The sequence below is a fragment of the Gossypium hirsutum genome, chromosome D09 (genome assembly GCF_007990345.1).
Source record: "Gossypium hirsutum isolate 1008001.06 chromosome D09, Gossypium_hirsutum_v2.1, whole genome shotgun sequence".
Lineage (NCBI taxonomy): Eukaryota > Viridiplantae > Streptophyta > Magnoliopsida > Malvales > Malvaceae > Gossypium > Gossypium hirsutum.
Window position 1 is genome coordinate 50,914,472 of NC_053445.1, and position 22,916 is coordinate 50,937,387.

General features: G+C 32.1%; 2 protein-coding genes and 1 pseudogene across 7 annotated transcripts; 1 reads left to right on the forward strand and 2 right to left on the reverse strand.

The window, feature by feature from the left end:
• Window positions 1-3,768: 3,768 nt before the first annotated feature.
• Window positions 3,769-11,426, reverse strand: LOC107890529 (probable E3 ubiquitin-protein ligase ARI7). 3 transcript variants are annotated; one of them, XM_016814999.2, is made up of 16 exons: window positions 11,351-11,426; window positions 10,934-11,140; window positions 10,141-10,265; window positions 9,806-9,911; window positions 9,604-9,694; window positions 9,143-9,315; window positions 8,769-8,873; window positions 8,581-8,669; window positions 7,741-7,848; window positions 6,952-7,039; window positions 6,766-6,855; window positions 6,319-6,366; window positions 4,913-4,984; window positions 4,707-4,806; window positions 4,484-4,610; window positions 3,769-4,230 (listed from the first exon to the last, which is right to left on the reverse strand). In XM_016814999.2, exons 1-16 carry the CDS (start codon window positions 11,387-11,389, stop codon window positions 4,017-4,019), a joined length of 1,782 nt encoding a protein of 593 aa, XP_016670488.1. In that variant the 5' UTR covers window positions 11,390-11,426; the 3' UTR covers window positions 3,769-4,016. The 3 variants fall into 3 exon arrangements, with proteins under 3 accessions (XP_016670488.1, XP_016670489.1, XP_016670490.1); XM_016815000.2 differs by having other exon boundaries at window positions 11,340-11,426; XM_016815001.2 differs by having other exon boundaries at window positions 11,259-11,408.
• Window positions 11,427-13,254: 1,828 nt separating this feature from the next.
• Window positions 13,255-16,678, reverse strand: LOC107890530 (PTI1-like tyrosine-protein kinase 2; annotated as a pseudogene).
• A 1,826-nt stretch (window positions 16,679-18,504) lies between these two features.
• LOC107890531 (2,3-dimethylmalate lyase) lies at window positions 18,505-22,650 on the forward strand. Of its 4 annotated transcripts, none has more exons than XM_016815003.2 (9): window positions 18,505-18,948; window positions 19,601-19,812; window positions 19,998-20,279; window positions 20,525-20,647; window positions 20,839-20,989; window positions 21,286-21,503; window positions 21,730-21,766; window positions 21,855-22,014; window positions 22,396-22,650. In XM_016815003.2, the coding sequence occupies exons 1-8, from the start codon at window positions 18,588-18,590 to the stop codon at window positions 21,971-21,973; spliced, it is 1,503 nt and encodes a 500-aa protein (XP_016670492.2). In that variant the 5' UTR covers window positions 18,505-18,587; the 3' UTR covers window positions 21,974-22,014; window positions 22,396-22,650. The 4 variants fall into 4 exon arrangements, with proteins under 4 accessions (XP_016670492.2, XP_016670491.2, XP_016670493.2 ...); XM_016815002.2 differs by having other exon boundaries at window positions 21,855-22,010; XM_016815004.2 differs by having other exon boundaries at window positions 18,517-18,948; window positions 21,406-21,503; window positions 21,855-22,010.
• Window positions 22,651-22,916: the final 266 nt, after the last annotated feature.

The window sequence follows — 22,916 nt, forward strand, 5'->3', positions numbered from 1 at the left end:
GAATCAAATCAAAATTTTATGTATAAAATTACACATTAAATCAAAGTTCATGCATAATTTTGAGATTTATCTCGCATTCTTTATTAATTTTTTTCGTTAATTTTTAATAAAAGACAGAATTTTTAACTTCAATTATTCTATTTCTAAATTTTCCATTATTAAATCTTTTGAAATTTTAAAAATATTAATAACAGAGGAATGAAGATTTCATTTTTATTGTACTCTTATACCATATTAATTAGAATCCTATATTATATATTTAAGAGTTTTAAATTTTTATATTAAATTAGTTAAATATTTTCAAATTTTGATCTACCTGAACTATAAATATATATAAAAAACTAATTTTACACTAACATAAATAAATATTTCGTTGATTGAAAAGAAAAAATATTTAGCTCCGAGTCTGATTGTCAATATATAGTTAATAATTTTCTTTCGAATTAATTTTTTAGCTTTGAGTATATATGGTTGTTGTCAATTTAAATCACAGTTTCAACAATTATCCTTCTATTAGATTCGATGGAATGCTAATAAGATGGCTCACCGGTCGCACGTTTGATATTCTTCGTTGTTTATTTTCTTCTTAGTTTATATACATAGATGTTTCTTCTCTTATTGCCAACGAAGTAGAGTGATTTAAAATCAAATGTATAAGGTTAGTTCATCGGTTTGAGATCAAAGACAACACCAAAGGGGGCTAGCAAGGGTCTCGACCCCCTAAAAATATAAAATTTCACATTCGTTCTTTAACTTTTACAATATTTTAATTTAATAAAAAATAAAATTATAATTTGATCCTCTAAAAATGATAACATTCTAATTTAATCATTTAAAATCTTTATAAAAATATAAACTATTAAAATTATAAAATTATTGTTAGAAGTTGAAATAAATACAAGTGACAATATAGGAGATCTACGAGGGCGAAGGCTGAGATGTTTACTTATTCTATTTGATGTTAATTAGAATAAGGTGCTTTAATAACCTTACTGCATTATTTTTATTTGACTTTGATTAAAATAATGTTTTAAACATATAAATAGACGTAATCGTCTCTCCTATTCTATCATTCGAATTCGACATAGGAATTTTCTTCTCCTCTGTCCGTGTTTCTTTTTCTGAAAAGATTTCGACGTAAAATTCTGTGTTCTATTTTTTTTTTCTTTGTAATAAATTGACATTATCAACTTTCTGTTTTTCACAATTATATTTAAACTTTCATAAAATATACAAGTTAGCCCAAAAAAATTTACAGGGTGGCCTCGCTATTTAGAATCGTCCCTTTTGTTTTTATTATTTTGGCATTATCTTTACTCTACGTTTTCAGTGCATTGATATGATTCATCATACTGTAAGTTGGCAACTATAATATCCATCCAAGTGGATCAAGTTGAACCCATTTACAATCCAACGGCATTTCTTGTATGTATATGTGCGTTTATATATAATATACTAGGAGAGGGATTTATTATACTGTTGTAAAATTAAAATTATTTTATATATATTTTTTATTTTTATACAATTAATATTTTAATAATTTAGTCCTCATATTTTATTTATACAGATTATGTAAGTTAATTTTGACATAAATTAATTTTTTATTATTTATTTTATGTAAAAAATTTTAACCGTTCAATAAATTTTAATATATACATTTTTAAGATCGAAATGATAGAGTTATTGAATTAGTTTGAAAATTTACATGCATAACAAGTATAATTATAGCGATAAATATAACACAACAAACATATTATTATGTGTAATGTCATGTTAGCTTGTTATTTTCACATATTACTTACTAGCAAATTAGTTAATAAATTAATGATAGACATTTATGTCAAGACTGAAATACATTTATGTCAAGATTGAAATTTCAAAATTCAAAATATATAAGGACTTAAAATTATTCAATTGAATAATATAGACTAAATTTACAACTGTATGCACAATACAAGACTAGTATTGAATTTAACTGTTACTGTTTGGGTCAAGACTAAAATTTTAAAAATTAAAAAAATACAGAAACTAAAATTAATCAAATTAATATATGAAGACTAAATCCATAGCTCTCATAAAATATAAAGACTAATAGTAGAATTCAACCAATATTTTAATTCAACCAAATTATTTTCCATACATATTAATAACCTGCCATTTTCAATTCCTAAAACATAGAACCATGATAAAAAAAGAAAAAAAGAACAATAATAAAGAAACATTACGTAGAAAAAGATTATTAGGTTCATAGAATATAGCCAAATGGGTCCCTGAAATTTAAAAGGCACCCACCATGTGATAATAACCCATCACGTTCAATGTACTTCATCTTTTTCCCCAAAATGACTATTCCCTTTTATTTTTCTCTTACATTCTCTCTGGACTCTTTAAATCTTACTTTAATCATTCATTGAATTTGACATTTCACGTTTTTCCTATTTATAAAAACCTTTGAAACCCCAAGTTTTTTCCCTATCATCATAAACTCTCCAAAGCCTCTAAGATGGATGTTTCATCTTGTTTTTACTCACGAGAGATGTTTCTATCACTGGTAATTTCGTTCCTTGTTTTGATCTACATTTTCTTGGCTGTTTTGGAGTTTCAGTGGAACAATAATGGAGTTCGTTCTTCGCTGTTTCTTCAAGATTGTTGCTTCCCAATGTCGCATCTCGTTTCGAAAAAAATGGGTAATTTTGTGAGTGATTCTAAGTTTTTGAATGTATTGGAAAATGAAGCGTTTTTCCCTTAGCGATTTGCTTCACGAAATAAGAAAGAGAAAAGTTTGGATTAATGGTTTTTTTTGGGGGTTTAATTTGTAGGGTATTAACCAAATGTTTGATTTAGGGTTTCAATGTAAAAAGAAATGTTAAAATTCTGATGAAGAAAATTTTGTTAGAATCCGTTGTAAAGTTTCGATGTTGTTTAATTTTGATTATGATTTTTTGTTGATATGAATGATTGATTTGGTGAATTGAGTTTCGTACTTTTCAATGAATTTTAGGGTAATAATATTGGCTTTCACCAACCAAAGGAAAAACAGAATAGCATACACAATTAATTTCTCTAAATTCCCTTCAGAGAAAACTTGTTTCAATAATTGAACAAATCACTGTTATATGATCTCCCCAAATTTATATAAATAAAATAGCATTTTTTAGCATACACTCAATTTCCCTCAAAAACAACGTACAATACCCGGAGATCACTTCAAATTAATTTTATAGCTAAAATAGCTATACAATATATTACTGAAGGTGTCTAGGGTGCTCGTCATGGCTATGCAGTGCTTGGAGCTTTAAAAATAAAAAAGGTAAAAATAAAATAGCAAAATTATGATGGAGTAAGTTAAAATTTTGGTTACGCGAAACTGAACCACTACTATTCTTTTATTATTTAAAATTAATTTTATAATTTATGACATAAAACAAATATTTTATATTTAAAATAGTAAAAATACCTTAAAAATTTTATATAAAAATGTTGTACAAAAGTTTTATATTTTATTCCCTTTGAAAATTTATTATTTTTTTGAAATATTTAGGAAAATAATTTTAAAATTTTACTAAATAATATTCAAAAATCAAAAGTCATAAAATAAAAATCATTTTGTAAAAGTAATACGAAAAAGAATAAAAAATCGAATTATACAGTTTTAAAAATCTAAAAACCCAACTAAACTGATATCACCCTGCAAGTAAAAGTGAAACTTCTAACTATATGGCTAAATCTCACGCCACTTTGTTAAACTATTTAAGTCTATAATTAGGCTAAACGAATCATATTCTGCATATTTGCATTCAAAACCATTAAACATGTAACAGTTTACCCTCATTAGCAACAAAGGCAACTTGTTAATATATGTAAAGATATACATATACATGTAGATTATCGTCAGAAGGGTGGGGCACAGGAATAAGGTAGGCTCCACGGAAAAAAAAAATAAAGGTTACTATTTTTTATAATCTCACCAATGATTTATAGAACTCAGAAACTAGAAGGCACATAAGTTATAAGGCCTACTTACTTGTATCATCTACATTTTTGGGAGAACCACCGGCTCTGGGGCTCTCTTTGCCCCTGCTCCCTCTGCCCTTACCATTCCGTCCTGTAGGACTTCTTGGACTGGCCGGGCTTCTTGGGCTCACGATCTTGTTGCAAGCTGTGGAATTCACATCTTCTAGGCCATTCTCTAGTGCTCTAACCAGATTCTCAAAGTACGTTTTTGTGACGCTGTAAATGGAGAAATGCACCGAAAAGAATAAATCAGTGAAGGAAACACCAAGGATTGAAGATTCGGCTCCTAATGCGGAACATTTTCTGCTAAATGTTTGGAAGTACAATAAGTTTGTGCATGTCGAGAATGGCATGAATATGATAAGTGCGGGGTGGATTTTAAATACAGTAATGTATAACAGACAATATTATTGCAAGTTCCTCATAACGTAAACGTCAAGTCAGTCATTGGAAAGCAGATAAAACAAACCTGGTTAGTCCAGTTAACTTTGTGCGGAAGTCATCGAAGTCGCTTAATGGACCATCGGCAGTAACATATTTATCTAATTCCTTCTCAGCACAGCGATGAAGCCTTTCCAAACCAGCCTCGGCCTCCCCTAAACAAAAGCAAAGTAGGTAGTGTCATTAATGGTCCATTCAGAAGAATAAATTTTGACGCACATGTACTTTCAGAAAGAAAAAAAAGTGTATACCTTGCAAATACTCGAAAAACTGTGTCTTTGTTTTCTCATGCTCGGGAAGATAATACCCATATGCGTAAGTCCATTTGAGAACTCGTCTACATTCAACTATCTTCAATATTTTATGTATCAGAAAAGAGAAACCAAATCAATTAACTCATTTCCTTTTCCCGGAAAAGAAAGGATGAATAAATGGCGATTATATGACTATGATTTACCTGAAGCCATGCTTCTGTTATACACTTTAGCTGAGACATTGTTGTGCATTGCACATTGCAAAGCTTTTCCATCTGGAAAAGTTAATAATTTTTCTCAGAAATTTAGAACAAAAATGTAAATGAACGAAGAAGAAAACAAAGTATATATCCAGCGGTTCTAATAAAGCAATGAGGTAGTTATTGATTTGAATGAAAACATGTAATATAATAAAGCAACTTTCTGATCAAATCCACTTCAAAAATTCCGAGGTCAATCGACCATGCTGGAACGCCTCTTCAAATATCTCTCAGGTGCACGATCATCGTTAGATAACTCTAGGAGTTCATTATAACACATAATTTAAAAAAAAAAAAAAACACTCTGGAATAATTTTGAAACAAAAACTAAACCAAAGAAAAAGGCAGTAAAGATGCATCATTCTACACCGAAAACTCTATAAGATCATATTTTAGAGAGCTGCTTTTATTGAGAATATATTTTTAATCTTCACTTGAGAAAAAAAAAAACAAACATCAAAAGCCAATATAAAATGACAAGTTTATCTAAGAAAAAAATAGGTTAAATTCTGCTATTAGTCCCTATACTCTAATTTGATCAAATTTAGTCCCTATTCGTTTTGAATTGATCAATTTTAATAGTTGTACTTTTTAGTACTTTTCAAAATTCGAAATTTCAGTCCTGATCTGGATGGTAATAGTTAAATTTGATTCGTTAAATTCTACTATTAATCTTGTACTATGCACAAAGTTATAGATTTAGTCCATGTTCTTCAATTAGATCATTCTTAGTTCCTATACTTTTTTAATTTCCAAATTTCAGTTTTGATGCAAACAACAACAATTAAATCCATTAACTGGCTTTTTTTTGTGAGTAATATGTGAAAAAGCAAACTGATACGACATTACAAATGGGGTAATTGTTTGCCACATCAAAATTTGAAAATAGCAGAACATAACTTATGAATTTAATAGCTACTATTTGGTAAGGACTACAATTTTAAAAATCTAAAGTTAAAAGGCCTTAAAATGATCAAATTAAAGCATAGAGACTAAATCCACAATTTATGCATAGTAGAGGGACTAATAGGAAAAATTAACAAAAAAAAAATGAAGATGCAATTACAAGCAAAAGATAATTCCGATGTTATTCAAACTTGGGGGTGAGAGTCGGATACGACCATGTGTCTAACATAGGTGTGCTCAATCCTTTTCTAGTTTTTCCATATATTTGGAGGATAGTATCTCCATACGTCCGATTATGTATAGGTTACGAACATTGAAAATGAATGCTTTAGGGAAAATAAAAAGTCGGAGTAATTTAGAATAATACTACTTATAAAAGGAACAAAAAAAGGAATAAGTAGATCCACCTCTCAAAATTAAAAAGATAGGAGATAGGAACTAACATTTTCACTTTCCATCCGATTTAAATCTTCAAGAGCCTTTTCTCTTGACTGCAAATAAGAACATTCAGATTATGTAAATTTGTTATTGAAAGAAAAAGTAAAAATTTTACCAACACAATCAACAAAAGAAAACAGTGCCAACTTGTTTTTTTACTTTAACTTTCTCCACAGATACATGCTAATAAATTGTAGTTTCTAGTAACTACAATCTGAAACGGATGATAGGATTCTCAGAAGGTTAAGCATTTGGTGGTACATCAACGAGTAAAAGTCTCAAGTTATGGTACTCAAACTTAGGCATGGGAAGGTTCGTGTTTGACAAGAAAAGTCAAAATCTTGAGTTGATAGCACTCATCGTGAAGCAGATAAAAACTGGAACATAGAAGTCGATTTAAGAAATTTCTATCAAAGACCTATGCAATGAAAAATCAGAGAAAAACAGCGTACTGATTGATTGCTTGCCCAGCGTTCATAATAATGAGTGTATTTCTCAAAGGAGTTCTTTGCCATTTCTCGCCTCATTTCGGCGTCCACATTCTGCCAGCAAGAATATGAATCATGTCACAAGTTCAACCATTATGCTAGCAGATGTTAAAAAAGACAATGACCAAAAAGGACTATTAATCTCCATACTCCTTTTTGCATTTCAGCTTCATATACATTACAAGAATAGAAACCACCAGTGGCCACACCATGACTTGACCATGCACGAAGGCATAACCTACATTTACATGTAATTGAAATCAAACAAAGGTTAACATGTTATATAAAGAGAGCTACAGTTTAATCCCAATTTTATGTAATTTGATTTTAGGGATTTCCAATCATCTATCATGAATTCTGAGTGGATAATTTTTCAAGGATGGAATTAATTTCAGCAAATAATGCACCCTACGAATATGATTTTGATTGAATTATGTTACTTGGAGAATTTCAAATTATTCTAGGAGATAAGTCTTATTTGCTCCAAGCGCAAGCTTGTTTAGTTAGTTTCCTATCACAATCTTAGTCCCACCCCTAGTAAATTTAGGCTATGCCACTTGGACTTGGGTGTGAGTGTTGGATGCATGTATGTGTCTGAGACTAGTATAGCCTAACAAGTTTCGTATTCTTCTCACTTTCGCTTTCCCACTTCTTACTTTTTCTTTATTGTTATAGTATTCTTGCTTTAACATTTACAGCACATTACCTAGAATTTCCAGCAATCTTTCCCCTCAATCTCACTTTTTTTCTAGATTTATAACTGGATCAAAAGCAGATTGGTTCTTTGTCATTATTCTACTATAGCCTTAAGCCTTAAAATCCGTCAACTCTAATCCTATCCTACTATAAACTCAAAGTAGAGAGACTTAATGAATTATGATGCCATATATCAAGCAGTGTCTTTTTTTTCTCCTGGACAAAGAAAGAATTGAAGCTTACCAGCAGAACTCATAACTACAAGGCGGCGTGCATGTCATGTGCATACACCCTTGGTTCTTTTCAATTGGCCGCTTGCACTTGGGACAAGTCTTGGAATTATGAAGTATCCTACATGGAGCATACAACAAAAACAGTAAACATGATAGCAAGATTCTCCACCATATTTTATGTGAGCAAACAGACTATTTAAACGAATGAAGCTGATAATATGTGGAATAGAATAAAAAAAAGTAGCAGAGGTTTCGGCTTTCACAATAAAAAAAAATAGTTAAAATAAGTTAGCACTTGGTCATCCAGCGTTTAATAATGTACAAGTAGTCCTTGTTAACAACAAAGTAAAAGTGAACTTAGCTTCACTTTCAAACCATTTCATGCATCATAAGCTAGTTCAAAATTTTCCTCCACTTGCCCTTGCAAACAAGATAGCCATGTTAAATGCCAACAAGAATGTGGAATTATGCATTGCTATATTACTTGGACTCAAGTCTGAGTGTCAGATATGGGTATTTGGCTGACACGGGCTTGTTCATTTTTTCTAAGTTTCCATGTACTCGAAGGGTTCCTAAAGGATCTATCCACACACCCATGTCCTAAAATGTATCCTACACAGGCACTTAAGAAAAATGAAGAGTCAAAACAACATAGATACAGAATGCAAAAACTAAAAAGAGGTTTCATATGAAACCTTTTTTCATTTCTCTCAATAACCAATATGCATAGCATATGCTGCACCGGAGGAAAAACAGTTACAGCATTTCTTCATATATTCAGATTACATGATACAAACACAGCAATCATTATTAGCAGAATGGTTCTTCTAGATGTGCAACAAATCTTTACCAGTTCACGTTTTCCCCATCCACGCTATTCTTCAACATCCATTTTGTTACAGTTTCACAGTCAACAGGACGATGGGCTTCTACAGTACACTGCAACCAAGATTTGCTAGAACTTAGACATCTCGAAGAGAGTAATGACCATGAAATTTAATCTAATAATCAAAAAAGAAAAAATAAGAAGAAACTTACATTCCAACAAAATCTATATGAGCACAAACAGGTGATGTCAAAATCCCCACCACCGACAGCAAAATTAACGGCATTTTCACACCCTGGAGCAGGACACCACTTGGCCTAGCAGTGACATGGTCGAAAAAGATAAGAACTTTGAGCAAAAAGAGAGAACCAATTATGCTAAGAGAACCAGCAATTCGTGCTCATTTATGCATTGCATGCATAAGTGCTACTCAAAAGGGGACTCATGCAAGCAAACATACATTACAAAGAGTCTAACCTGACTTTCAAAAGTCCGGTCTTCATCAAACACAAAAGTTCAAATTATTGATGGCTAATCATCCATTATATGCTATTGGTATATCTCAAGGTTCTAATACAAGACATACCTCCCTGTTATCTTCAATATAAGATCTGAGTAAAAACTGAGAATACTTTCCCTTTTCTTCACAAGGTGCCAATTTATCAATCATATCTGGGCCAACAGCAGCTTTACAAGATGGCTCAGGACATCTCAGCAATAAGCATCCAGGACCATCATTAATGCTTGTGCAAATGTAGCCTACCATATTAAACAAAATATCGCAATAAAAAGTATAAGCAAAGGTTTTGTGTCAAAAAGCATTAGAAATGACATAGGCGAAGAACTTACAATTACACTGAATTTAGTATATATTAGCTACCTAATATATGAAAACTGAAACCTTGATAACCAAAACCAGATGGTAGTTCTTTTTAAGACAATATTCATGGGAGATTTTAATTTTAAAGAAAAGGAAAGCATTTGCATACAACCATCACCTAGATTTTATATAAAATTAGCCTATCAAACAAAGAATATGGGAGCTACCTTGCCAGCATTCCCGGCAAAAAGGATGACCACAAGAAGCTGAAGCAAAATTGTCACGTGGAAGCAAATCAAAACAAATCCCACAAGTAAACTGGTTGGGAAGCAAAAAAGATGTGTCAGAGGAACGTAATTTGCAAGGATGAACAATCAGAAGGAACAAGTTTAAAAAAACACAAGCAAACTTGTAACCTATAGAACTTACTTTGCTAGCATCGGATACATCTACAACTGGTCTCTCAAACAATCCAACAGATTTTCGTACTCTTTCTTCATCGGAAAACCATTCATCATGCACTTCATTAACATTCCTACAAAACCAACCATATTTGGGAAAACACAATTCAAAAACTATACAAACAGCTTAACACATGAAATTGCAGCTAAGTAAAGCAGCCACATTCACCTTTCCATCAAAGCCAAATAGTTTACTTGCAATGTTATACAAGGGAAAAGATGCCTTAAAATTAAAATGGTCCATGTAAACTAAGGCTTAAATAGAAAACATACACAAACTTGATATTAAAACCTCAATATTACCAATTATAGTGACGAAGCAAAATGGTTGCCTCAACTTGTGATAATGAAAGAACAGTTGAAACTTTAGAAATATCATCCTCTTGTCGTTGTTTTATATCTGCTTCTTGCAATACAGTATAACCTAGCTGAAATACTAAACAAAACCATATTAATAATGGTAATAATGCCAGAAATAGTTGTATTAAATTCAATGCATAATGTTTTTTATCTTCCAAACAAGGAATATTTGGAGCTCAGCAATTCTACTATTACTAGAAAGAACATGGAGAGCAAGAAACTAGTGCCCCTTTTCCAGTTCTTTTCATCATTAACAACGTAAACCCAAAAGTTCTAGACCTCAAACATATAACATGAAGTAACCAATTTCATCCAATTGTTTCTATGAACCTATTTCATCGTAATGTCAGAATGAAGATGTAATCAAGAACTAACTTGACAAGGTATTTAAATTCCAAATAAATAAAATTCAAGAAGAACACTAGCAATGGCAACCCCTTAAGCCAATCACTGCCACTTTAATACCCAAAGCGTTCAAAAATCCCTGAAAATAGTCTATGGTCAGCTACATAAAGTCCACTTGAATCATTTCACCACCAATATAACGAGCAAAAGATACAAATTTCCAAACATTTCCTTGCATTATCTTCTATTCTTTCTACTTTCTACTTCTAGCAACTAAATTCATTAAAATTTATGTTTCTTCAAAGCTCCATGAAATTTATTCAGAAGCTTCAAATCCAATAACACACTAAAAGCAATTGAATTAAAAAAAAAAAACATTTGACAAGATTACCTTAGGGCGCCGAGAAACCATGGCTCCTGGATCATCGACGTCGTCATCTTCAACCAAACCGTAATCATCATCGTCATCTCCAGCGTCACCGTAATCGTCGTCGTAATAATCGCCGCCGTCGTCGTAATCATAATCATCGCCGTCAAAATCGTCTTCGACGGAGGCTGAGTCCTCAATCACGTTATCCTCCGACACCATCCCGAAAACCTAAGATGACAAGGCCTTGTTTGGATGGTGAAAGAGGGAAAAGAAAAGAAACGAACAAACAGAGAAAACAAAATGAAAAAGAAGAAGAAGATTTTGGTGAGAAATGAGATTGACAAACAGTAACCCATGGTCATTGTGGAGCGAAAATGCGAAGCATGCGGCTCTGGCATTGGTCTCCTGATCATCCGAATTAACGTACCATTCATTTACCTTTGAATTTAACACTTGGGAGCCAAACACGCGTAACATGGAATTTTGGTGCTGTTAAAAGGCACCCAGATTTGTGACGGACGTTGGGTTTTATATTTCCCGCCTCTTATAACTATACCCGTATATATGTTAATGGGTCTGCCCGTCAGCTGTAGAAGACCCGGCCCGATTTGGGTCTAACTGCAGCAATAAATAATATGGTAAAAAGACCTCTCCAGTCCCTTTAATTTTGAAATTGAGCAAATTAGTCCCTATCAAAAAAATTGGAGCAATTTAATCCCTGTCAATTTTGAAAGTGAGCAACTAAGGATAATTAATCATGGCATTAATGTCTTCCTTCAATTATACATAATTTTGATTGGTAAAATAACAAATTTAGCCCTCAATGTTTACATATTTTTTGTCATTTTGACCTTAATTCTAATAATTTCAACAAATTCATCCTCAAAATTACACATTTATACAAATGTTGTGGGATAAATTTATTAAATTAGGATCAATTTGATAGAATGCGTAAATTTTGAAGGCTAAATTTGCTATTATACTGATAAAAATCATGTAAATTTGATGGTAAACATTAACGATGTGATAAATTGTCCTTAGTTGCTCACTTGCAAAATTGACAGTGATTAAATTACTCTAATTTCTTTGAGATGGACCAATTTACTCAATTTCGAAAATGAAAGAGATGGAAGTCTTTTTACCAAATAATTTTATATGAATTCAACTTGAATAATAAAAAATTAGATTTAATTATAATAAAATGATAATTTTTTTGAATGGTAAAATGATGAACATGACAATTAAGGTCTGCACAATAATGATCTTGAGCTTGAATTTTGTTTAACTAGGAGGAAGCTCGACCTATGGACAAATCTTGTCTTAAGTAAGATCCGATTTATTTTATTTAAGGTCAAATTCTGCTATCGATCTTTTTATTATGAATATATTTTAGATTTAATTTTTGTGCTCTAATTTAATAAAATTTAGTAACTATATTTTATGAAAAATTCAATTTTGACTTGAACAATACTTAATAAATCCGTTAAGTCAATTTCTGTTATTAGTCTTGTATTATATGTATATGATTGACTTAGTCATTGTTTTCCAATTTGATAACTTTTAGTTTTTTAGCTTTTCAAAATTTGGAATATGAGTCTTGACTTTAACGATAGTTGTTAAATCTATTAATTAAAATGACATAGACGATAATTTAAAAATACATAAATTTTTTAGAGATATTGAATTTTTTATGAGTCGAATCGAATCATAGATAAATCAGTATGATATATTTAATCTAAATTATCAATAACTTAATAATAAATTGTAATAGTATCATAATCTAAAATTGTAAATGATATATAGACTAGTTTGAGATATATTTTTTTTCAAACCCTTTTAAATATTAAATAACCTCTGAACTTATTAGTATGACATTTACAGATAAATCTGATGCTTATATATATATATAATTAAAAAATCTAGGTTACATCGATGTAAAATCAATTTATTTTTTTAACTTTTTGTAAAAGTAAAAATTTAATATTGGCCTAAGTAAGGATGATAAGCCTGATTTGTCTTACGAAATTTTCCATTATTCTAGGCTAATTTACATTTCGAGTCATAAAAAAGTTATAATTGATGATTAATATTTTTTAAATTAATTTTAAAGAATTTAAATAAAAAATATTAAATTTGAAAAAGAATTCAAACAAAACAACCCCTTTTATACAAAGAGTCGAGTCTTTAGTGGCCTAAGCCTAGTTTTATTATTATTATTTTACATGTTTTCAATTAATTTTCTTATATTTATATCAAAATTGTTCATTTTGGATTGAAGTTATCAAATATTGATTTAAACAATCTTATTACTATGAATAATATTAATTAACCTTAAAGAATGGTTGAGCCAAATATATCAGACATGTAATCCAAATCACAAAATCAAATATTTTTACATAAAAGATTTACATATGTCAGTATTAACTTAAACATCACAAAAGCACAAAATCCAAGCAAACTATACTCATGTAACATTTATATTCACCAGACAACCCAAATCCCTCATTCAACTTGAAAACTTCAGCACCCGGGGTCCGGAAACTAGCGACAGTCGAACTCAACCCTACACGTTGATCTCGTATTTGAAAAGTTGGAAAGAAATACGAATAAAATATTTAGTGATCTGATGAAATCTGCAGTCCAATGATACTAAAAACTGTGTATAGGTTACTGGAATTTCGATAAAAGGTGAAGAAACCGGGCTCATCTGAGTTTTAAGACTCGGGTGCTGGTGCTGGTACTGGAGCAGGAGCCTTCAATAGTGGTTGGAGAGCCTTAACAACGATGCTCATGTTGGGGCGGAACTCAGCTTCGTATTGCACGCATAATGCTGCCACAGCTGCCAACTGCAGCAACAAAACGTAACGTAAACAGTTAACAGCTAGTTCAGTGTGGCTGTTACATGTCTTCCGGCGTTCAAAAACCAAAAACCCGGAAACATATTTAAGTTACAAAATTAAACTACTGCAAGTTAAGCAGACACGGGAGGATAGAAGTACCTTCGCAACTCCTTTAGGAGGATACTCTCCCTTCAGTTTTGGATCTACACATTGTTTAACTTTATCTTCACTCAGTCTTGGAGTAGCCTAAATCGAGATAAAGAAATGCTGGTGAATTAGTCAAATTTAAAGCGAATTGGAAAGATCAAGCACTATATAAATGAAACAAAAACGTGCCACTCATTCTAGTCTAGATAAAGAAAAGGAAGATGATTGACAGAATGAAGAAAGTATCAACTCACCCAGGTAACGAGACTTTGCTGTCCACGCGGCATTGTGTGGTCGACAGGTTTCCTCCCGGTCAAAAGCTCTAGAAGGACAACCCCAAAACTGTAGACATCACTCTTCTGTGTCAACTGTCCAGTCATTGCATACCTGGAAAAGAATTGGAGCCATAATCCATTAAAATCATACATTATATGTGCAACACATTCACAAAAAAATTACACACTTCTGTGAATTCAAGCCTGTAATTATTTACATACAACCATCAAACCATAGATGCCTGCCTATCTATTACAAAAGAGGCAGGAAAGAACATAGAAGGCCTAAATAGTGGGGTACCATTTGGGGAAACTTATGCATGATTTCCTAGATGTTACCCGAGAATGGAATCAAACATAATCAGACACATGCGAGAAGATAATGACTGGTTGGTTCATAGAAAAGGATAACATAAGATAGCATACTCTGGAGCATGATAGCCAAAGGTCCCCAAAACTCGAGTAGAATGAAGACGAGCAGCCATGTCAGGAGACTGGTTTGAGAGGTTAAAATCGGCAATTTTCGCTTTGAAATCTTCAAAGAGAAGGACATTGCTAGATCTGATATCTCGGTGTATAATAGAGGGTTGAACCTTCTCATGCAAGTATTCCAATCCCCTTGCTGCATCAACTGCAATTCTTACCCGTTGCATCCAGTCAAGCACGGGACCTGGTTGTGCCCCTTGAACGCCCTTCCTTCCTAGAGTCGCCAAAAAGAAAGAAGTCAAACTAATCGTGTCTATTTTGTATAACAAGATATTGCCTGAAAAATCTCTATCAGGAACTAATAATGCAAATATGATGACTTCACAAACCATGCAATACGTCATGCAGTGATCCCATTGTAGCGAACTCATATGCAAGCACGCGGAGATTTCCTTCAACACAGTAACCTTGCAACTCGACAAAATTGTCATGCTTTAATCTTGAAACCATTGAAACCTAAACAAAGAAAATTTGTAAAGTTCAAGTGCTATGAAAAAAAGGGGAAGCACATGACACTATCGCAACATAAATTTGCATTATCAATAAAAATAAAAAATATAATTGGAAAAGACCGTTCTGTCAAATTGCTCACACACCTGGGTCAAAAACTAGACATTTGATTCAGCATCGGGGGAGTCAAGCTTTTTCACAGCAACAGCTTTTCCATTGTCCAAGTTTGCATAATAAACTCTTCCATATGAACCCTCACCAATCAAAGCCTTTGATCTGAAATTGTCAGTCTTTTCTTTCAATTCTTCCAATGATAATGCAGGCACTTCGATAGGTGGTGCTGATTTTTGCACTTCGGCCTTGGGAGTAGCTGCCGCCTTTGAGTTCTTTTGATTCCCTGAAAGCACATTACATCATCAATGACAAATTATAGAAAGAACACAAGCATGCAAAAGGGACCAAAAAAGATAATAATTGAATAACTGAGCATTAATAAGAAAATTTTTAGCAAAGAACCTTTGTCAGAGACATTCATATTTTAAATAACAACATTAGAATATCACACAACATATGCCATACGTCTTAAGTTTTATTCCAACACTAAGATTTAAATTGAAAAAGAAAGACAACCCAAAATAGTCTTCTTATATTAGCAAGTAAAAGCCAAATCCCTCCTCCCCAACACGCACAAAGGTAATTATTTTCCAAATTCAAAAAATAAGAGAAATATTTCAGAAGTTATTTTTCTCTTGTGCCTCTCCCTCCTAAGAGCACAGGCTATGCAAATAACAAACATAAAGCCTAATACATGCTAAAGAAGGACTAGAATTCAAAAGTTTCCATCATGAAAATTAAATGAACAGCAAATTAGAATTACCAAATCAAGTTAGCATCAAAGCATACCTTCTGTATTATAGTTGGGGCTCCTCAAGTGCTCATTTTCATGTGATTGGTAAGTATCCTCAACCAGACATGAACAGAAAAGCCATCGACGCATTCTTGTTCGTTTCTTCAAATACAAATCGTCGGAATTTTCTAGTCGAATAAAGTAGCCAGGAGGAGGTGCCTGTCCCTGCATAATGTTTTATGAACTCATTCACGGTCCCATTAACAGTGTAGACTTAAATTAAATTATGCTAATCGAAACAAATATATACGAAGAATCCAACATTGTAAGACTACAGTTCCAATATCAGCAAACAACATATTTAAATTAAAAACATACAATTAAGAAAAAGCCACTAAAAGAGGTTCAACATGAGGTGGATTTTCAATCAAATTTACATCTTTAACATTCAAATTCATATAAACTAAAGGAAAAAAAAAACCATTAAGCATTACCATCAGTCCTTGCCTCTGGTACCTATCTTCCATTAGGCAAATAACAGAGAAATTAAATATCAAAACACAAACAAATAAAAAATTAAATGAAAACCCAGAAATATTAAGCCCACAGTCTAAAATGGGTCGATGAGAATTCACAAAAGAAATCAAAGACTCAAAAGGTAAACGAAATTCTTGAACTTTTAGTTGACAAAAACAAGGAATGAAAAGAGTAATAATTATAGTCGAAGAAAACAGCAGAGACAGATAAGCACACGGAAAGAACAGCAGATTCATAACCGAAAGAAAAGGATTAAAATAGATGAAAATTTGAAAAACAAAAAATGGATTTTTACTATAATAATACCTGGCTTTTCTTCTCTCAAACTTTTTAATTGTTGAAAAATCAGCACTCTTTCTGTTCTAGAATTTGTTGTTAGTTCGATTTTGTGAAGAAGGATTTAGTAAGAAACAGAAACAGAGAGATGTACAGAGTAACAGAAATTGGCAAGAGTTTTGATGATTTTTGAAGGGTTTTTCTTTTTTAGTTCTTGAATTTGAAAGGGAAAATGAAAAAGAAAACATAAAATGTGACAGAGAGGCAACGTGGGGACTAAGACAAAACTAATATTAAAAAAAGAAAAAAGGAAATATTCCTCTCTTTGAGGATGGTTTTTTCATTAAAACATCTCTATAAATTTAAATTAGGATTATTATTTAATGTAAGTAGAATTTTTTTTAATTATATAAAGAATTAAAAATGTATCTATCATAGCTGATTGAGTTGCATACGCATTGTTGTTAATGTAAGAGAACGCGTAAATCCAATAATAACGTTTTTGTTTATATCTAAAAGATTAAATCAACTTTTCATAATTTTTAAGGGTTAAAATGTAATTTTATTTTTATTAATTTAAAATTTTAAAAATTAAAAAAAATCATTTTAAGAGGCTAAGTCCCCTGGTAGCACCCATAATTGCGCCTATAAGGACTTGGATTCGAGTCAGAAGATGTAATAAAATTATTAAAAAAAGTTATCTATCATAATTAGATTATAGTTTAATTATTAAAAATTTTTATTTTTATAAAAGAATAAATTTCAAGTGTTTTCATGTTTTAACTAATAGTTTATTTGAATGGGTAATGCGTTTACTTACGATTAGTTTAAAAATAGCGATGGCAGTGAGATTAGATACTATAATATTATTATCATATGAGACAAAAAATAAGCTAAATACATCGCACTGCACCCACTGTTCATCCAAACTCACCTTAAATAATCGAAGTCTCTTTTTTTTGTATCTTTTATAAATTTATTATATTTTTATCTAAATTGTGTCATAGTCTAATATTATTTATTCATGTCATCATTGTATGATTTGTTTCTAAGGGTATATGAGTCGAAAAAATAATTAAATTTAAGATTTATTATTTAGTTAAATAGTATTAAAAATTCTAAAATACACGTATGTCTGTCGAAACTATATATTTAAAATGTAAAAGATGTTTTTAAAAAATAATATATAATAAATAACAAATTTTATTAAACAAATTAATAATAACACGTGAAATATATGTACAATATTAAAATAAAAAATAAATTAAATTATGAGTAAAATAAAATTTAAATATGCAAATACATCATATTGTGAATACTAAATGCATTATAATAATTTATTACGGTGTTGTTATCAATATTAAATTCGTGTTTGATCAACAATATTATTAATATTATGTAATAACGAATGCACAATAAAATTAAAATGTATATATAATATTAAAATAAAACTTTAATTTATTAGTTAAGTTAATGTTTTATTGGTATAAATGACATTGATTATAATCCTATTATATGTATATTTTTATTAATTTTTATAAAAAAATAAAAATTTAAAATAATATCAAATAATATAATTTATTATACCAATTCAATTTTTTAAAGTGTCATCGTTTATATCTAAATTAACTAAATATATAAAATAAAATTTATTAAACCAATATTTTGCCAAGTAGGCCAATACTCAAATAGTCATAAAAAATTATTATTTTTGGTAATGAAAATTTCTTGACTATAAACTGCCTTTTCAATATTTCATCACCAAAACTTCAAAGTAGGGTCACCAAAAACAGGCAAAGAGAGTGTGACAGAGTTTAATGAACTTCAACCTTCAAAGCATGAACCCATCATCATCATTTGTGGCTACCAGAGATCAAGCTCTCTCTGTTTTCAACCACCCTTTCTCACAATCTCACTCTTTCCTTGTTTCTAATTTCAAAAATGGCTCCTTTCTATCTCCCATCAATACCCACACAAGAAGGCCAAAGACCCACACTTCTTTTACCACTCCTAAGCGATTCCAACCCATCACTGGTTGTTTAGGTGAGAGGAATACACCTGCAAAGGCACTTAGACAGATTCTGGAATCGCCTGGTGCTCACCAAGGCCCTGCTTGTTTCGATGGTCTCAGTGCTAAGCTTGTTGAAAGAGCTGGCTTTCAGTATTGTTTCACCAGTGGTACCTTCTCTTTCCTTTGCTTTCTTTTCCATTTTTTTTCATTGATTTAGGAATTTCAAGATATGGGTTTTCTTCAGTTGGACTTGTTGGATCTAAAAGCTTCAATTTTTCTGTTTGTTTGTGATTTGGGTTTCTTCTAATTTTGATGGTTCATGCAAGTTTTGCTTTGAGTTGATAATCCCAAGACTTGTTCTTTGTTTTGAGTTTCTATGGTTGAATGGTTCTTTAAAATTGGATTTTCCCCCTTTTAATCTGCTATTGTTGTTCCATTACAATTTTCTAAAGTGATAAATGCAATCTTCTGTGAATTTGTCAGTAGTTAGTGCTAACTGATCATTTCATTGATGCTGATTGTTTCTTCATCCAAGGCATTTTGTTTTACTTATGAATCCAGATGTTAGTTTCATTGGACTTGGACCATATATGAATTCATAAGGTTTTTTACAGTCAAAAGTTTGTGATTACTACAGTTTTGGTCTTTCTGTTCTTCCTACACGTTGCCTTTTCATTTTACAACACTATTTCTTATATAAGTTTGATGCATTCCCAGTATCAAAATCTGAAATGTATTAGTTTAAACGATTTTTGCTATCCCATTGCTGAACGGTTTTGAGATGGTATGCATATTAACGTCCTTTGCTGCCATCATTAGGATTTTCCATTTCTGCCGCTCGCCTGGGACTACCAGACACCGGATTTATTTCTTATGGAGAAATGGTGGATCAGGGGCAACAAATTACTCAGGCTGTATCAATTCCTGTCATCGGAGATGGTGACAACGGATACGGAAATGCGATGAATGTGAAGAGAACTGTTAAAGGATATATAAGAGCAGGCTTTGCCGGGATCATTCTCGAAGATCAGGTTCATGTTCTGAATAAAAAAGTCATTTTTTGAAAATTTTTTGTTGCTGTATTGACATTACACAAACACTGTACTGCCGTAAACAATGTTATGGTATTCTAAGCAGTTTCTTTTTAGTCTTTGAATTGCTTATTTGGTTTTGTTCATATTTTGAGGCTCGGATTTTTATCAAACTTCACTGTTAGGTGTCCCCAAAAGCTTGTGGACATACACAAGGCCGGAAGGTGGTTTCCAGAGAGGAAGCTGTCATGAGAATTAAAGCAGCAGTTGACGCTCGCAAAGAGAGTGGTTCCGACATTGTTATTGTGGCACGAACAGATTCTCGTCAAGCACTGTCTTTAGAGGAGTCACTCTGGAGATCAAGAGCATTTGCTGATGCCGGTGCAGATGTCCTTTTTATTGATGCACTATCGTCTAAAGAAGAGATGAAAGCTTTCTGTGAAGTTTCTCAATTAGTTCCAAAAATGGTATGGTATAACTGTATAAGCATCATTTGCATTATAGATTTATTGCATGATAAATTGGACGCCGAGGGAACATAATGCTTATTCAGTGCTATGCCAGTAGCTTTCTCTTGTTGCTTAAATGTTTGAAAATTTAACATCTCTATTGGCTTTTCGATATGAATTTTATTGGTATTTGTCAGTAGCATGGGACTTCTATATGACAATTGCTTGTATTTAACATGCTCTTGAACTACGCTTGTAAGTAGGCCAATATGCTTGAAGGTGGGGGGAAAACACCAATACTAGCTCCGCTTGAACTTGAAGAAATTGGATATAAACTTGTGGCATATCCGCTTTCCTTGATCGGGGTATCCATCCGAGCAATGCAGGTTATGTAACTTCACTTGATTCATGTCTACGAAAGCTCACTTAATCTTGTGTAATATCCGTAGTCTTAACTCTTACATCTACGATACAAAAGTTCTAATTTCTTGTGATTCCCACGATACGGATATTTAGTCACAATTTAATTGTTAATACAATGTTGCTTCTCAAAGGCCAACTTCTACAAAATTTGCAGGATTCACTGACTGCTCTCAATGGTGGTCGTATTCCACCTCCAGGAAGCATGCCATCCTTTGAGGAAATCAAGGAAATCTTAGGTTTCAATAATTACTACGAAGAAGAAAAAAGATATGCTACCAGCAAGTATCAACTATATGCTGACAGAGGTGGGTGAGATATAGTACTTAAAACCTATATTACCATGACTTAGTGTGAGTGTTCGATAAGGGATGTCTGCCCGACATGGGCATTTTCAATTTTTTTCGATGTTTCTTAATGTATTTGGATTTTGGAGGGTCTTTGGTCAGTTGTACCCCTAAAACCATGATAGGATGTCAGACCTTTTGTATTTGTCCTACCTTCTTTGTTGGTATGAGTTATATGGTATCGCCAATTTGGACTCTCAAATTAATGAATATTGTTGCCGTGTCTTCCTAATCCAATAAACATGGTTTATGTTCAGAGGGCAGTAATGCATACAGTATACAAAGGGTTCGAGATGACTCGGAACAAAGAGGTCAAAGTCCTCAAGATCCAGTTGTTGAGGTGATAACTCCTGATGTATACACTAAATATGGTGCAGATGGTTCAAGGGATCCTTTTTCTGGAATCTGGTCTCGGACATTGAGAATCAAAATTACTGGAAGAGATGGATTTGAGAAACTTGATGTTAGAGTTCCAGTAAGTCTTCTGCTTTGAGCAAAGATGCCTTATTATTTAGTTAGCTTATCCATCTGTTAACTTAAAATGCGCGAACTTGTGTTGGATGCATATCAAAGTCCAACCAGAGTTTGAAGAACATAAATATAGTTGATATTCTTTAGTCTTTACCTTTTTTGTTGAAATATGTCTTTTTATCAAAATGATGAAAGCCCTTTTCTTGTTACCATTTTCTGTTTTTCCCCAGGCCGGGTTTTTGGAAGGAATCACAAATATCGTTCCAGGTATATTTTTGTTTTACGATGTAAATTCACCATGACCAAGTTTTCTTGAAAAGATTACCGGTAAGGGTTTGATTTCTGTTCTCGACAGCTTTGGGTGGTGTAAACCTCAAGGCATTGTTGGACGATGCTGCCGAGGAAGTAGGGGGGAAGGTATTGTTGGATTTTAACGACACAATGGGTGATCGAATTCAAGTCTTTCTTGAGTGAAACCCGATTGTGATCAAGCTGTCAGGAGTCCAAACTGGTAGGTACCTTTTAACCTTATTTGCTTTAATGGTTTGTTAGGCCTGAGAGAGAGAAGTATTAATTGTTAACCAAACCTTTCAACAATGGATCGATAGGCCGTAAATCAAGAAATGTTAGTTCTTAGTTGGAACTTCATCTGATCTTTGCTCTGCTGAGGCTGATATAAAATGGTAGAAAAATAATAAAGAAAACTAACATAAGATGTGAGTGTTTGATTCGGGTACTCATGTTTGATCCGAATCCGAGTAACATAGCTCCAAGCCCAGATAGAGTTATGTTCTCTTTATGCTTAATGTCTCGAAAAGTGAGCCGAATCAACAAGTTTAAGACTCGAATTCAAACTGTTTCCATATTTGCTGTTGACACTTCAACTTCTTTCGCAGGTAGTTTTCGGGAGAAATGCGGATGCGATCGCAGAGGTGGCGAGCAGAAAACTAGCAGATTCGCACCATAGTTTAAAGCCTTCCTTAGAATCATCAAGTTTTCGAAAATACTTGGGAACAAATACAAACTGATCAAACCATAGTTTCTTTATAACATCAAAATAAAGGCATGCAAGTTATAAGAACATCTTACGGTATTCAATGATGTAAAGCTTTGTACACTCAAGTTTGATGCAAATTGGTTCTCATTAACAATCCCATTTTTTTATGAGCCCAAAATTTTAATACAATTGGCTTATGCAATTTAGTAGTTTAAAGTTTGAATTTAATCATTTAAACTCCTGTTAAGCTACAATTCAACTTAGGCAAATATAAAAATAAAGAAAATCTAAGATATTCCTGGATAATTTGAGCCAATCCAAATCGACCCACAATATTATTTAAAAATAAAAATATATATTTTTATTTAAATCGGCCATCTAGCCCATCAACTCAAGCTTGCTTGGTAAGAGATACGACCA

Coding starts and splice junctions, on each gene's coding strand:
- LOC107890529 (XM_016814999.2), bottom strand. CDS start 11,389: ATGTTACGCGTGTTTGGCTCCCAAGTGTTAAATTCAAAG. Junction 11,141..11,350: donor CCCAAGTGTTAAATTCAAAG/GTAAATGAATGG, acceptor TTGTCATCTTAG/GTTTTCGGGATGGTGTCGGA. Junction 7,040..7,740: donor TGTAGTTATGAGTTCTGCTG/GTAAGCTTCAAT, acceptor ATGTAAATGTAG/GTTATGCCTTCGTGCATGGT.
- LOC107890531 (XM_016815003.2), top strand. CDS start 18,588: ATGAACTTCAACCTTCAAAGCATGAACCCATCATCATCATTTGTGGCT. Junction 20,280..20,524: donor CTCAATTAGTTCCAAAAATG/GTATGGTATAAC, acceptor GCTTGTAAGTAG/GCCAATATGCTTGAAGGTGG. Junction 21,767..21,854: donor AATCACAAATATCGTTCCAG/GTATATTTTTGT, acceptor TGTTCTCGACAG/CTTTGGGTGGTGTAAACCTC.